The sequence below is a fragment of the Cyrtonyx montezumae genome, unplaced genomic scaffold, assembly GCF_038088225.1.
Source record: "Cyrtonyx montezumae isolate F1298 unplaced genomic scaffold, pur_monq_1.0 scaffold_5, whole genome shotgun sequence".
NCBI classification, from domain to species: domain Eukaryota; kingdom Metazoa; phylum Chordata; class Aves; order Galliformes; family Odontophoridae; genus Cyrtonyx; species Cyrtonyx montezumae.
The window spans coordinates 22,840,586-22,857,157 of record NW_027072056.1 but is presented as its reverse complement, the minus strand read 5'-3'; the positions used below and the strand labels follow the sequence as shown (position 1 = coordinate 22,857,157).

General features: G+C 39.5%; 1 protein-coding gene across 1 annotated transcript in view; it reads right to left on the bottom strand.

Moving 5' to 3' along the window:
* WWTR1 (WW domain containing transcription regulator 1) overlaps positions 1 to 16,572 on the bottom strand; it is a 42,985-nt gene that overhangs the window by 23,973 nt on the left and 2,440 nt on the right. The window contains exon 2 of the mRNA XM_065748294.1: positions 681 to 817. Coding sequence (XP_065604366.1) covers positions 681 to 817 — 137 coding nt within the window. The remainder of the gene's footprint in view (positions 1 to 680; positions 818 to 16,572) is intronic.

The window sequence follows — 16,572 nt, the reverse complement described above, 5'->3', positions numbered from 1 at the left end:
GAGAAGAAGGAAGGAAAGGAAGAAGGGAAAGAGGGGGATAAGGAGGAGAAGGGAAGGGAAGGGGAAGGGAAGGGAAGGGGAAGGGGAAGGGGAAGGGGAAGGGAAGGGGAAGGGGAAGGGGAAGGGGAAGGGGAAGGGGAAGGGGAAGGGGAAGGGGAAGGGGAAGGGGAAGGGGAAGGGGAAGGGGAAGGGGAAGGGGAAGGGGAAGGGGAAGGGGAAGGGGAAGGGGAAGGGGAAGGGGAAGGGAAAAAAAACAACCACCACCACCAGCTACAAGGTTTGTCCTGAAGAAACACAGGAAAGCCTGCAGACATTATCTAATGTAACATGTTGTGCAGTACGCTTTGAAAATTATCTAGTGGGACTGTAGAAGCTTTATACCACCTGTGAATGAAAAAGTATAGGAAGAGTTCATTTATCTCTGTTCATCATCAAAAATTTTTCACAGAAGATAAAAAATAAAATGCATGAAGTGTTAGAACTTCAAACAGTATGACTTCACTTGCTGCCAATTCTACTGAAGGAAAAAACAAGAAAAGGATGTAGAGAATATACTGTTTGGCTTGATAACAGAATCAGAACTACTCTTTTTGAAGCAAAAATTTGGGAAGCAAATCAGTAAAAGATGGCCCTCCCCTCTTGTTTGTATTTCCACCACAGAAATGAGATCCAGTACTCACCGAGATTTGGCTGAGACACTGCCATAGACCTCTGTGGTACTGGCGTGGAAGTAGCTGCAGGATGGTGGCTCATGTGATTCAGTGGTTGGTTCATAGCTTTTCGAGGATCTTGCCATGTTGTAATTTTTTCTATGTGACTGAGAAAGTGAAGATAAAGCATAAGTTTAACAGAAAATTCCCACGTACATTATAATACATGGTTAGGCATAAGGCCATGAAAGTCCTGTTTGTGTTTCTAATCCTAAATTTATTTCTCCATCTTATCTAACACCAACCCATCTGAAATTATCTATCATCTTGCCATTTCTTTAGCCCTTACATATTTTCTTCTGATTTTCTTCCCCCTGCCATCCTGACACTTCACATGCTACTCCTGATACAATTACTTTCACTTGAACAGAAAATTAATCCCATTATGACAGTGAAAATCTGTATTTAATTATTATAAATTATTATATATTAAATTATATATTAAATTATTATATTTAATTATAAATTAAGCAGTGGCATTCTGAACAAAAGATGCTGGTATAGTAATAAATTGGGCATTGTTTTCTGTAAGTTCCAATTATATCTAAGAGAACTGAAATGCATTTTTATTTAAAGTTCCATTGTTTTGTTTGTCTGGCATTTAATTAAACTAAAGAAGCTACACATAACCAAAGCTATGGATTTTGGAATACCCACGTATAATAGAAAAGACTATTCCCTGAACAGTGAAACATGTTTCCTAACATGAGCTCTAGCAATTAAATAATTATTGCCCCTTTGTAGTTTGCACCAAAACAGATTTTCCCCTCTTCAACATTTTTTTTTACATGTAAACACTGTAAAATGTTCAAATTAAATGACAACATTTTTTTTTTCTTTTCCTGATAGTTTCCTCTTGAGAAACTGAAAGCATCAACTTTTGTTAGGAAAACCTGAAGCACAAGTTAAAGGATTTACAAATGCAGCTGTGTTAGACAATCCCTAACTTGTTTGAACATATTCCTCAGTCTAACTCCAAATCTGAAGCCTTTAACTAGAACCACCAACCATATACAACAAGCAGTGTCAGGAAGTGCTCTTAAAGCCATATGAGAATACCAAAATGGTCAGTTTTAAAATTCCCGTCTGCTACCAAAGTTCCTTTCTTCAGTAACATTCTCACTCTTCATGGGCATTAAGACAACAAAATACGATCACTCATTTTCTGGTTCAGGGAAGAGCTATCAACACATGCAGAGTCACATATGCCAGTTCGTATCCTTCCATTTGATGTATGGAGGGAAAGAGATCAAGCCTATCCAGTATCCCAGAGATAACTAATGCTGACTTCAACATATCCATGTCGTGCTCCTGCTCCACCTCCTGCTGAATGGAGAGCTGCATGCTGGAAGCTACACTTCCCCAGTCCTGATGAGGTTTTAAGAGTCTCTGCAATACTGCATTCAGGGAAGCATACAAAAAAAGGGCCTTTATCTCCCGGGCAATAAACAAAACACCTCCCATGTGCTTGGATGACCAGGAAATCCAAGCAATTGATGTCTGCGGAGCACTGGAGCACATTCTGGCTGTTTCAGTGTTTCTTTTTTTGTTACCTTTTTATTGCACTTCATATTTAGATACATGTAAGAACTGAAAGGAGTTATTCTTAAATCAAAATAGTTTATACGTAAATGACATTACTATTACTGTATAAAGTAATTTCCTGTTCTTCGTAAAATAGTTCACCAAGTAGTAAATTAGACACTGATCAAAAGATGGAAATCCTTATTTAGGCCTCAATTCTGAAAAAACAATGCCACCAGAAGTTTTGTCACAAGTACCAATGGAAAGTGAGTCACACTCTTAATTTTGCACAGCTTCATAGCATAGCAGCTACACAGGAAAGAGCATGGTATAGGGAGTGCCTGGTTGCAGTTGGCAATCTGTTACAATAACTATGATGTTTTTTGTCTTGCACTTCTAATACAATGCACATACTATGTGAGACTACATTCTAATAAAGACCACTGAAGTGACTCAGGTCTGTAATAAGTACCTGTAAACAAAAAGTACTGAGGAGAAAAAACCTCAGTAGCCTTATCTGGGATTTTATCAATTCATATACTTATTACTTCTAGAAGTATTCATCTCAGAAGGATTTTTTTTTCTTGACATATATCACATAGCCTACAAAATCGAGTCAGAAAACAAAGCTTCAGACAAGGAGTAATAATATGGACTAGAAATCTTGCCTTAATTCTTAAAATGTACAACATGGATGACAAGTCTGGAAACAGCAACAGTTTTACTCCTCTTAAAATCTGGGCTTTACACTAGTAACGTCACTGAACTTCCAGAAACACTGGAACAGTTATAGATGAGTTAAATCCTTAGCCACAGAATCCACTAAGGTCTTGATTGTATGCTAGTTCTAGCAGTTTTACATATGGAATAATATTGTTATAAACTGCTTTAAGTGTTTAATCCTGTTGTAACAGCACCTATACAGAAAGATAAACTAAATATGTCTAAATTAATAAATTCTACAATAACATCTCTGTGCATCTCCTATGACACACAAGCTCAGTGAGCAGTAAACTGTATCACAGAATCACAGAATCCCCAAGGCTGGAAAAGACCTACAAAGATCATCCAGTCCAACCATCCACCTATCACCATTCTCACTAAACCATGTTCCACAGCACAATGTCTAAAAGCTTTAAATAATGATTCGAACGATTCTAAACCTTCATCAAAAAAAAAAAAAGAAAAAAAAAAAGCAATGCTCCAGATTTCAGTAACTCAGTATTTTATCAGGACTTGCAGATTATCTTCCACTTGTCATACCTAAAGTTTTGTTAAAAGCTTCCTGTTTGGGTGTCTGCTTCCTGCTTTGAAACATCAGTGTTTTCCATGACTTGAGCTACTGCTCTGACTGTTTTTTCACTGCCAGGCTCTGATCACCAGCTTCCACTGCAACCTTGCCAAAACAGCTCAGTTCAAATTAGCAAGCAAGCAGCATGAAGTATATTCATTCTTTTTCTGCTTGTACTAACTCCAACAACATATGTGCTTCTATGGTTTCTATTTTAGGATTGTATTTTTTTCCAGTGTTAGGAAACTCAGATCTACTTCTCTGAAAATAAAAAGTTAAAGGGGAATTAAGGAGAAAGAACTGATTTGAAAAACTTTATCCTGCAAGCGTGCTCTCAACTGAAACAACACAAGCTCAGAGTTAGGCCAACTCTGTAGAACTCATATGAAGTCTTTTATTGGGCCTTTGTCAAAGGGACTAAGAGTGGATTTTGTGACTGAGCCACATCAAAGTAAAGCTACTTCAGGGCAAGTGGGAAGCTGATGACTCATCAACATGAACAACCCATATGTTCTGACTCATTAACTGCTCTCAGCAGGATGACAGCTCAGATTGCACTGGAGATCATCCAGTCATCCACTTCCGGCTGCACCATCATTATCAAACATTGGGAAATCTGTTTACATCTCTGTAGGCAAAGCCAAATCATTGCCCAACTTCTCTCTGTCCCTCTATCCAAGGGACAGAGGCAAAAAAAGGGACAAAAAAGAAACTTGGTCTCAAATAACATTACACTCAAAGCGCTTTGGCACTGCATGATGTAGCAGATTAAACAAACGGACAGGTTCTGAAATTTTATATACATGGCCTTGGTCATCAACATCCTGGTCTATTAAGTGAGCCTGCTCACGGTGCTGCAGTGTAGTATCTGCTAAAACCACCACCAGGTCCAAACCATGTAGTATTTCAGCCAAGAGCAGCACAAGAGAAACTGTGCATATGCTTTTGGTGCCTTAGAAGCTTGCTTTAAAGCCTGCTGTTATAAAACAAGCTATTCAGACAAACGAGACATGCACTGGTAACTCAGGAAAGGCTTCCTTCAGCCCACCGGAGCTCAGCCAGGCTCAAAAGCAGCATGCCTCCTTGCTCCCAGGCAGTCTCCAGCATCTCCAGCCCTCATCTACATGATCCCAACAGATGTCAGAGGGCATACGGCCCAGAGCCCTGGGAGACTGGGATCCACAGCAGAAGCAGTCTACTTAGTGATTTCAAAGTATGACTTTAGTCCTTTATAAGAAAAAATGTCCATAAGTGCTTGCTTCTGTGTAACAATAAGGATGAAAAAAATGACTGTGCATGTAAAAAAATCTTTTTTTTCCTTATGAAAACCTCTAATCTCATTTGCACCGCACACATCAAAATGGTTTTGAGGCTTCACCTTTTCCTTTGAACTTCAACAGAATGGTGAGACCCACTGAAACACAACAATGAGTGATTTTATGAGTGATCACAAATGAGTGAAACACAAAAATGAGTGATCACAAATGAGTGATTTTAAATGATTTTCCAACAGCATATATATTTTTGGCATGTTTGGAATCCTCTAAACCCACTGTTCATGCCCCCTAAGGAGCTCATCAGTGATGGTGCCACTAGAACACATCCATGATATCCTTGCCTTGAAGTGAACAGCCTAATCAAGGGTGGGGCCAAGAACCTCTGAAGGGGATGAGAAGAACCAAGGAAATGTAACTAAACAATATTTCACAGCACCTTATGGCAGCTGTTGATACCAATGTGAGCAGCAGCTGGGCAGCTGCACAATAGCCAGCAGAATTCAGCCTGCCCATGAGACGCACAGGCAACAACCCTCCAGCACCTTCACTGCCTTGAGTGACACCACCGTACACTGAGCACCTCACAGTTCTGCACTGAGGACGAGGAATTTATTGTTCATTCAGGGAAAAAAAAATAAATTAAACTGATAGTCTCTAGTAAAAAAAGGCACCTATTTTATGGGCTTCTGTGGATACTGGAAGTGAGCGTGTGAATGTTTCTTTGTGAGAACCCTTGTAGGCCCTTTCCAACCTAATGTATCTATGAAAAGTGTCTTCATGTGCTGCTAAGGTGAGTACACTCCATTCTTACATAAAGGTACTGGCTGGAATAAAATCTAGACCCAAATCTTGAGAGTCTGCAGGGGTTTCCGTGAAGTAAAACAAATATTTTGACTTAAGATAGTTTATTTCTTTCAAAGACACATGCAGTAAGAGGGAGATAATCCATTTTTGTACACTGGACAGAACTAAAAGAGATTAACAGAAGATGAACAAGTAGAGCCTTTACTTAGGCTGTCTTGTGAATACACAATGATTGGACATCCAATCCAGAAGGACATAAATGGATAAAAACAGTATATCTCAATCACTTCACCACTGGAAGTGCAGAAATTAATAACTAACATTTAACAGTTCACAATTCATTCTTGTAGTAGGCCCAAGCAACTGCCTACAGTACTTTGACCTGCGGACCTATCTAACAGAATTCATGCCACTTGCTTTTTAGACAGTGATAGTGTTTCATGAAAGTTTCACTAAGCTTTAGCAAGCAGACACAATGTGATTATTAAACTGACTGTGCTGAAAATTTGTTTTCCTATTACATGTTCACTGTTATTTCTAATCTTGAACTGATTTCTAAGCTGGAACACTACAGAAGTATTTGAATACTTACTATTCTATGCTAGGTACTAATTAAAATAACTTCTTTAATGAAAATAGTTGCTCTTTTCCTGAATTAAGTTTCAACATTACTTATTACCTTGAAGAGAACCTTAAGAATGTCCTACTAAGCTTCCCTATAACTGACCGATCCTATTGTTAGGATATGCTACAGACTTAAAAAACATTAAACTAGTTATTCAAATGGAAACAAAACACCCTCTGAGTTCTACTGACAACTTAACCTTTAGATTTTGGATGGAATCCAAATTCTTGAGAAAAAGGAAAAAGGGCACTGAATGAAATTATTATACACAACATGGTAATGGGACTTTTTAATGTATGCAATATAATGCTGTTAATGCATCTGCTTGCCTGACAGATGTCTGTACCATTTACATTTAAAGCTACATGTTAATCATCCTATTAAAAAGCACATTTATTTTATTTGGGGAAATAAATAGTAATATGAAACAAAATACTCCCTTGTGAGACATGTGACATTTTCAGATTCATTAAGTTACTGAAGTTGTTAAACAGGCTGCAGAATGAAAAATAATTAACTGTCCTCTACTCGATCTAGAGGGCTGTATCCCTCTTTTGTTGTGATTGCAACTTTTTCACCAACAGGAAAGCCTTGTCAGTTAGCACATTTACGAGCAATGAGGGTGTGCATAAACAAAATATAATACTTCTTCTAACAGGAAATGAGAATCAGCTCATCTAATAAATAAATATTCTTTCACTATCAAGAGAGTATTTTCTAGTAAAACTAGTAATACTTTAACATATTCTACATTCTAGTAAAAGCCAAAATAAAGCAAGCCAACAACAAAGAATACCCCTCTTCATAAAGGATCAAAAATTTCTTCATGGAAAGACAGACTGCTAATACAAACACAAACATCCAAAACCAAAACTGAACATAAGAGAAATTCTCCTTTAAGGTTCTATCCCACTGTATCACTCAGGCAGAGAAGTGGATAACTGAGGGCTCCCTACAGTCTAAAGTTTCATTTCACGTTCTGCTTTCTGAGTCTGTTAGAAAATCACTATTAATGTCTCCTGAGAAATGTACATTTTGCACGTGCATTAAAAAAAATTTTTTTCCACCACCAGTGTATATTTGATTGGAGCTTTATGGGGTTGAATCCATCTTCATATATATATATATATATATATATATATATATATATTTATAGCCACAATTTAATATTGATGTTTTGCTTTTTAACTAAACCTAGTGGACTCTTTTCTCTTTGTACTTTGAAGAATTGTCAAGCACTCCAGTTCACTGCAGTACATTTGAGCACACTTTTATAAAAAAGGATTTTATCCACAGAAATAAAGTATTTTCTACTCCAAACTTCAGGCACACCTGTAGGCTTGTTGGCCTTTGCTTTTGATATCCTACAGGGACCAGCATTTCTCAAAAGGACAACAAACCGGACTTACCACAGTCTGCAGAATTTCTTTCCACAAGTGAACAGCAGTTCTAACTTTTTCCCATGACAAGCTTTCTTTTTCCTGCCTTTCTTGGTCAGAGTTTCCAAATGATAACACACATTGACTTGAGGAATACATTTCCCAAAACAATGATTTGCCTTCACTGGAAACTGAGAACTCCAGTACAATGTACACATATCTGTGCACAGCAGCTCTTCACTCAGACATCACTCTCACTTAGCATGACTTCCATAAGCTGATAATAATATACAAAAATACCAAAAACTTACCAGGATAGCCGCATCTCACTTATTCACAGTGGAGTGCACTGCTCTGTTAAAAATTACAAGCTCACTACTAAGAGTCAAAGGAAACTTTGTGAGAATGCAAGAAAAGACATGACCTGCAAGGAGCTCTGTCATCTTCATGGGGATTTGTGATGTTTTATTGGCACTCCAAGGAAAGGTATAATGCAGTCCTATTTTAACACTTAACTGGTAAAATGTAACCATCTATGATCCTTTCATAATTTGCAATAAGGAAAGTATTCAGATCCTTACCAGAGTGAAAGGTAAGCACAATCATCCTGCATTATTCTTTTCATTACAGCTATCAGGTGAAATATGGTTAGGATTAGAGAGCATTTTTCTTATGGTATAACCAAATTGTGATATAGAATATACAACGCAGTGTGCCCCTAAGCCCATGGCTTACAACACTAATGAAGTCAGAGGGTGCCAGCATTACCATTCCTTAACATGTAGGTTTCTGTAGCCCTTTTTTTTTTTTTTTTTTTTTCAGTGAAAGGGAAGAGTTTAAGGATTTATTCAGGTCCAGCAAGTCAAGACTCTTGCATATCCCCACTTGAATTACACTGTAAGAGGAGTACTACAATATAATAAATAATTTGTAAACTGCTAATCTCTCAGGAGTTAACACCCTTTTTTTTTTTGGGGGGGGGGGGTTGTTTAAACGTGATTTATGTAAAAATTCACATACTGATTGCAATTTTAATGACTGGCAGAGGTTTGACTTAAAGAGAACATTTTCCTTCTATGAATATATAAAACACTGTCTTGAATGACTAGCTGCAACATTCACACATATAACAACACAGTCTGGACAAATGTCATGTTTGCATTAGGTGGAATTTCTGCAGTGATATGCTCTTTCCCTGTGGTCCCAAGAACTTTAGTTAAGATATTATTTTCCACCATTCCTAGTAGAGTCATTAAGAACAAAAATAAAATTCACTTCTAGCTAGCCAATTTTATTTCTGAGGAGAAAGTTTGTATTCTGTAATCAAAAGACGAGAAGCAATTTGAGAGTTTGGGATGAAGATGACTGAGGCTTTTGAGCTGGCACTGGTCCAGCAGGTTGTCAGCAGTTACTAACTGCCAGATGTATTTGAATTACTCTGTGCAATGAATCTGTAAAGACTGCAAAGCAGGCAGCACTGATTCTCATTCTGATCTAAGTCCCAGCATTACCTCAAAGCCAGATTTCAGAGACTTCAGCCCACTTGGTCCAATTTATTTCTGTTTTTGCATGTTTCAAGTACTCTTTAATCACAGTCAAGGTGATCTTCCCACAGAACATGCTACTCATGTACAGAATTCAGAAAACTGAGTCTCACATTTTCCCTTTTTTCTTCTAATTTTACATTGTAGAGGTGATAAAAACATTTAAAAAAACTATCAGAGTAGCTAAGCTCCTGCTTTGTCATTGCATCAGCTTTTTTTTTCTCACTGATTTACAAAACAGTTATAAAAGACTTTTCATGAAACAAGAAAACCTGCTGAAATTGTCTTTAGAAAAAAATTGAAAACAAAACCCTAAATCCTGAATTGAACAGTTAAATCAAAGATTAAATATTTGTTGAACTACACAAAGCTAAGTGCAACACTGAAAAAATGATCTGTCGCTGGATGTCTCAGACTTCCCAGAGAACTTATTTTTCCCTATACATATGTAAATAAAAAGGAAAGAAAAAATAACTAGTGTTTCCAAGGCTATTAAAAAGTTTACAATTTTGGCTGGGTGACCTTCAGTTGAAGCTTCACTACTGCTGATCACATCCACAATTCTTATTCCAACAACTGCCTGCAGAGGCCTTCATAAGGCCATCAGAATAACTTTGAAACTGACCTTTTTATATTCTTTATCTATTTTGTGGAGGGTAGTGAAGTGGGTGGACTTAGAGTAAATAAAAAAATGAAAAAAGTGTGAGCAGAAGATAACTGAAATAAAACCAGTACAAAATCAGCATCTCCAGTAATGTTCACAAATAGGTGATTTTTTAAAAATTATTTTTGAGGGGAAACTGTACCCCCCTCTCTCTTTGCATACAATGAGTGACTAAGGATTTTTCTGCTTTCATGTTTGGGAGGACTGGAAAAGGTCTTTTTCTTTTTTTAATCCTGAGAACATCACACATCTAAAAACAGAATCTTTCCTGGCTTTGCTGAGACACCTTTTAGATGCCTTTTGCAACATACTGACTATCCTCAGCACTAAATCTTCAACATTAGTTTCTCCTAAACACCAATCTTTCACCATTCTGCTTTCAGCAAGATGTAAATAGTCTCACCAGAAGAGTGGCATAATTTCATTGATTCTCCACTATCATAATGTCTTTTAGCAGCACATTAAATCAAAACGTCTATATAAAACAGGATTGAAGAAGCAGAACTCTCTGTCACCTCTCAGGAAAAAGGTGGTTTCTCTAAAATTATGGTCTAACATTTGAGTGACATCAGGGCTGAAAGACAGCACTCTGTGAGAAACCACCCCTCCGATGGCCATTGTCCCCAGGACTGCACCAGGGCACTGGCAGCCAGGGCTCTGCACATGGGGCTCACAGGAGTCACACGTTGCACCCACATACACCAAGCAACGTATCAGCCTTCGAGCCACAGCTCTCGTGGTAACTTCACATCAAATCCTCATTTTTGATGTGTGCCTCTGACATTAAGCCATGCATTTGCAAAAAAACTCCTCACCTCTAAAGGCAAAGGACATTATGCTGCTGTTTGAATATATATAGAAAACGAGCAGAATGTCAAAAGTGATTAGGAAAATTAGTGACAAAACCAAATGCGAAATAAAAAAACCTTTTGTGAAGAACTCCCACACTAAATTCTGCTCTTGTAAGCTCAGAAATGTTGACCTTTCACTAAATTCCCCATGAAGCTGTGCAATGATGGCCACACAACACAGGCTGCACCCATGTACAGATGGAAAGCCCACAGTGAGGAGGCTGCGGGGCAGCACCACTCTGCATGACGGCTGTGGGCTGGAGCAGGAGTCACAAGGGGCAGATGTGGAGCTGAGGGGCTACTTTGGTCTCAGCTGTCCAGCTAAGTAGATAACCCAAAGGCCTTCTCAAAGTTAAAAAACAAAACAAAAAAAAAAAACCCTTTTAAAAACATGGTCTGTGAACCTAATAAACAAACTGCACTCAGGCACACTGCCTTCCTCTTACAACTGTCATATCTCTTCTATGCAAAACTTTGTTCTACTTCCAGACATGTTTGGGTGTAGAATGTGGTTTGCACAAACACACCTCCTGAGAGCCAGCCTGCAGAGGGTACCGAGGAGCAGTTGTGATCCTTTCCATGGGCACTGGGATCCTGCCGCTGGTGGGCCAGAGCTGAGCCACCCTCAGCAGAACGTGGCTTTGTATGTACTCCACGTGGTAACAAGCTTACACTGTAAGAAACAACACTGATGGAGTAAAACTGAGTGTTTATTCCTGTATGCTCTCAGTTTCAATGCACAGAAATTTTTCGAGAAGAAGCTGATCAGTTCTTAATACTCATGCCTGGGATTATCAATCTCTTTACAGATACTTCTGAGCTGTGTGTCAGTGCCTCGAACTCTAACCCACTGCCTCATGCATGCCACCAGAAAGCAGACAAACACGTTTCTCTGGCAGCAGTGCCACGCTGAAGGCACAAAGGGCCCCACATTCTGACACTGTCTGGCCCCACGGTGAAGGACTGGGGTGCTAGGCCAGGCCTGAGGAAACTAGTGAGGTTCTGAGAGCTTCTTTTAAGCCAAACACACAGACTAAATTGAAGCCTGACCATGGCCTTTAAAAATCTCACAGTTCAGATACAATTTTCCATTTCAGAAACAGGGTAAACAGCCTTAAAGAGGCTGAAGAGTTTATTGGCAGTAGACTTACTTCATTTTGTGATGCTTACACCATTGCTCACCTGGCAAGCATTGAAAAATAGTAATATGGAGCATTTCATAAAAACACAAACAGTGGAAAGTCTGGGAAAGTTGATCACAGATAGAAAAAGGATTTCTTGTGGCGTAGGGAAAAAATTAGATGCTCCACGGAGGTATCCTGAAAGGCTGTCAGAACACTGCACCCAAAAAAGATTGGGGACAGACCAAAACCCAGTGAAAAGAAAGCACGTTCTGGCTGATAAGCAGAGAGTGCCATAGGGGGTGCATAGCTCTGGGCAGAACAGAACTGCAAGAACTGCTCCCAGATTGTGGCTCTGCTGCTGCGCTGTGCAGTGACTGACAATGGAAGGCCCAGGAAATGCAGGCAGCCAGCTCCCCTTCCACAGCTCCTCAAAATAACACCACACATTACTGCAGTTCTGACACAACATGTTCTGTCCAGATCTCTAACAAGCACGAGTCTGCATCCTTGCGGTAGCTTCAGTAACATCTGCTCTCATGTAGGGAACAGAGGATGCTGCAGTACAGCATGGTGTTGCTGAGCTTAATATCACCAGAGTTCATGCAGCAGTCACAGACACTAGCCTGGATTCTGACTCAATCAAATGCAACACAATCCACCTCCACCCTCATATTGCACCCACTTCTCCCCCTTCCTCCTTCTAATACAAGGAGGGAAATGCCACAAGTCTGTGTGTTGAAATTCAGCCCACATTACATTTCCTTCAGGTTTAATTGCTTCCATACAATCTGCATCTGCTAGTCATGCTAGGCCCCAGGGCATGAAATGTGCTCCATCACAGAAGTGCTCTTGTCCTGTGAGAATCTCCATAGAAGCAAAGAGGAGGTGGAATGGGTAAAACCAAGTGGGGCAAGTGAAACAAACAGGTTGTCACCTTCATCCAGAGCACCCAAACAGGAAGCAAGCCAAAGCCTCACCACTGGCTCCACTGAGCTCTGAGAGGGAGCAGTGAAAGCTGAAGGGACTGGGCAGGCTCTGTGCAGCAAAGTCTCTTGGTGTGCATGTGGTCCATCAGGTTAAGAAGCAGATGTCTTTCCATCGTGACCCCTAATTACAAATTGAGTAGTTGTTCAGCCTGGAGCAGAGAAGTCTGTGAGGAGACCTCACTGCAGCTTTCCAGTATTTAAAAGGAGATCATTAAAAGGAGGGAAATCAACTTTTTACAAGGTTAGATAGTGATAGGACAAGGGGGAATGGTTTTAAGCTGAAGGAGGGAGTTTAGAATGGATGGCAGGGGGAAATTCCTCACAGAGAGAGTGGTGAGGTGCTGGAACAGGCTGCCCAGAGAGGCTGTGGATGCCCCATGCCTGGAGGTGTTCAAGACCAGGTCGGATGGAGCCCTGGGCAACCTGATCTAGTACGAGATCTGGAGGTTGGTGGCCCTGCCTGTGGCAGGAGGGTTGAACTTGATAATCCTTGGGGTCCCTTACAACCCAAGCCATTCTGTGATTCTATGATGACCAGGACAGAACATCTGTAGCTCACAAAAGTTATAAAAACAACTGGTCATTCCTACTTGGAGCAATCCTAACCACTCATAATGCCAACTGTCTTTTAGATATTTCCAGAAAAAACATTTTCATGATAGCATCTCTGTCTATTCCATACATATCTTTCTAAAATATGTTAATTGATATTCTCTTCTGGTTGATTTATGCACACAGCAATTGTACTTTAAGCTCATACTGTGAAATGGATGTGTGAATATCATCGTCCATTAATGATCAATTACTCCTAAACAATCTTTAATTCTTCAGGATTAAAAAAGACTAAAGAGTGGGTTTAAGGCATTTTTCACTGTGTACTTCTCTACATGTACAGTAATTATTCAATTACTACCTTAAAAGTGTACATCAGTCCAATATATCCACTTTTATGTCAAAAAAATATTGCTTATAGAAGGGTTTTCCTTGATTTCCTAGTTCAGGAAGTGCATTTCCTCATTCAGGAGTGCATATACCTAAATTTAATACAACTTTTGTGTTTAGATAAACCTCCACAACAAGCTTCTTATGCCTGTCTTCAGAGGAAACTCTTCTTGGCAACACTTCCAATGTCAACATAGTCCTGTGTGAGTTTTCTTCACTGACACTTTCCAGCTCAGTGAAAATGCAGCTCATAACCTAACACAGAAAATCCAGGAACTGCATCACTTCCTGCAAATTGAAAACGTCCTCAAAGCAAGTTTATTCCAGATCCGCTTCCACTATCCCTTTATTAAACATCCCATTTTAAGCAGCATATTCTGAATCATCACTGACATTTATTAAGTACCACAGCTGACACTGTTTTAGATTTCGAGAAAATAAACTATTGATCAGGAAAAGCACTTTCTTTGGAAACTCTGCAGCCATTCCTACTACCAAACTCAGAGGAATAAGGTAGCTTACAGATCCGTCAGAGATTTTTTTTATCACCTATTTGATGCTATTAGAGCTCCCCTAGATAAAACCCAACTACTCAACCTTTGCCAAGAGTTAGGTCTGGCCTAGCCTCAACAGTGAGGGGACAAAATTACTCCACACTTCATGTTGGCTCCATACACACAGGGAGATAAAATGCAATTCTCAGGCACACAGAAGTTAAGAAAGACCTCCAGCTTTGTTAACATCAGTGAAACAGAATTTGATCAGTTAACAGAGCAGACAGATAGCACCCAAATGCTGTCAACCACAGTTCGTAAATTTAGTTTGGTGTATACCTCCCAAAACTCAGAAATCCCAAAGCATCTCTAACATGAAGTACAAAGGTGAACTGTACCTGAACTTCTACTCAGCAAACTTTAGTACTGTATCACAGCTTTCCTGTCTGTTTGAAACACTTTAAAATAGTTGTAGGTGCATCAATTTCAGACAGACATCACTTGCAGCACTGCACCTCAAAACAGTCTTGCACAGCGTAATTTCTTTTTAACAAAGGAACATGGCTAAGGGCAGCAAAGTGAGCACAAAGGGACCATTAAGTCACACGTGATCAATCAGTGGGTACAAGGGGAAAACACAAACCCCTACAATGTGCTTGAAAATGCTCAAAAAGCACTATTCTTCTCTAAGCACCCCTCTCTACCACACCACACCAAAACCACCAAGGTTGTATGGCCTCTTCACCTGGCACTATTTTTCTACAAGGACCAAAAGAAGATACACTGGTGTGAGCCCCACCTTCTGAGTGCCTATCGAGCCCATCAGTGTCTGGTAGTAAATGAAGACCAATACAGTAAAAGTATCACCCACACGAATAGATGAAGGTGTGAAGTTTTTCCACACTTTCACCAGAACTCTACAGAGTTGCTTTGTGCACTGCCCTGCTCATCTCCCACTTACAGCTGTGTGACTGCATTCCCGAGGCAGAAAGGCGCCTCTGCCCTGAGTCTCACACAGCACCCAGTGCAGTGGCAGTATTAAACATTAGAGCCCCTGCATAACTAACACAAACTGCCCTCACTGAAAGGTTGTATTTGAAAATCTCTTGAGCACTTCAATTGTTTTAATATTACCAGATTTGTTGTTTACAGAAAAGAAAAAGTATATGTATATATACAAATGCTATGAAAATTTTTTATCTCTGCGTTCCACTGGACCTGCTCAGCGACATAAAACTGTCCATGCATTAAGAAAAGCTTTTCAACCAACAGAAACCAAGAGGAAAAGTTCAAAAATCTCAAGCAGATCACATACGGAAAGCAATTAGCCTTCTCTCCCCTTGACCGGGCTTTTATTGGCAAAAATGTACTGGTATGGCAAACATTCACTGTAACATTTAAAAATAAAAACAACAAACACATAAAAGATAAAAGTGGCAATGAGTTTCACAGATCTTTTCAGTGTAAGCACTGAACTCTATTTACCTTCTGGAATTAAATCACACTCTGATCACAAAGGACTCTACACACATTGCAAAAGCATTAGAAGCTTTGTCTTCATTTTGAAAATGAGGTTGAACTGCCTAAAAACAACCTGCTGGAAATAACTCTTGAAAAATTCTTTTCACTGAATACGTGTACATAGTTCCGCATGTGGATCGATAGGCAAATGATATTCCCACTTACCAACACACAAGATACACAAGGCATTTGGCCTGTCTTTCCAGAAACCCTTTTTATCAGAAATAAATTTTTTCCCCCCATGCACACAGGGAAAAATGCTTTAGATAACATTGCTGTGAGTGTGTGTTTATTACTCCGGTTTCCATCCCCCACTTCTGTGGTTTGGTATTTAATTACAGGGTGGAGTGGTCCCCAGGCTACTTATGTTTCTTCAAGCCCCAGCCAGAAAACTTCTGCAGGAACTGACATGCACGAGTGTGCTTGCTGCAAGCTGTAGCTGGTTCCCTGGTTAGCAGTGCTAACCAAGATCACTGCAAACGGAGAGGCCCACTGCAACTTTCACCCAACAGTTCTTGAAAATATATTTAAATAGAAGAAATTGCATGCTTTGCAGATCATAGATGTTTTAACAGGACCTAGTCCAGCTACATGCTCTTCATTTTCTCCTCAATTTTCTTCCGCAAATCTTAATCATCATGCTGGAAAGAAATGGCAATTTTTTGACAGACAGCCCCTGAATTTACTGTCCAAGGTAAATGTAACCTGACGTGCTTGGTCTGACCAAACAGAAATTTTAAATGCACCATCTAACTTGAACCCTACATATCATTGTATATTAAAGTTTTAAATGCAACTTTCCGTAAACAATTTTAAGTCACTGCAGAAAATGCTGT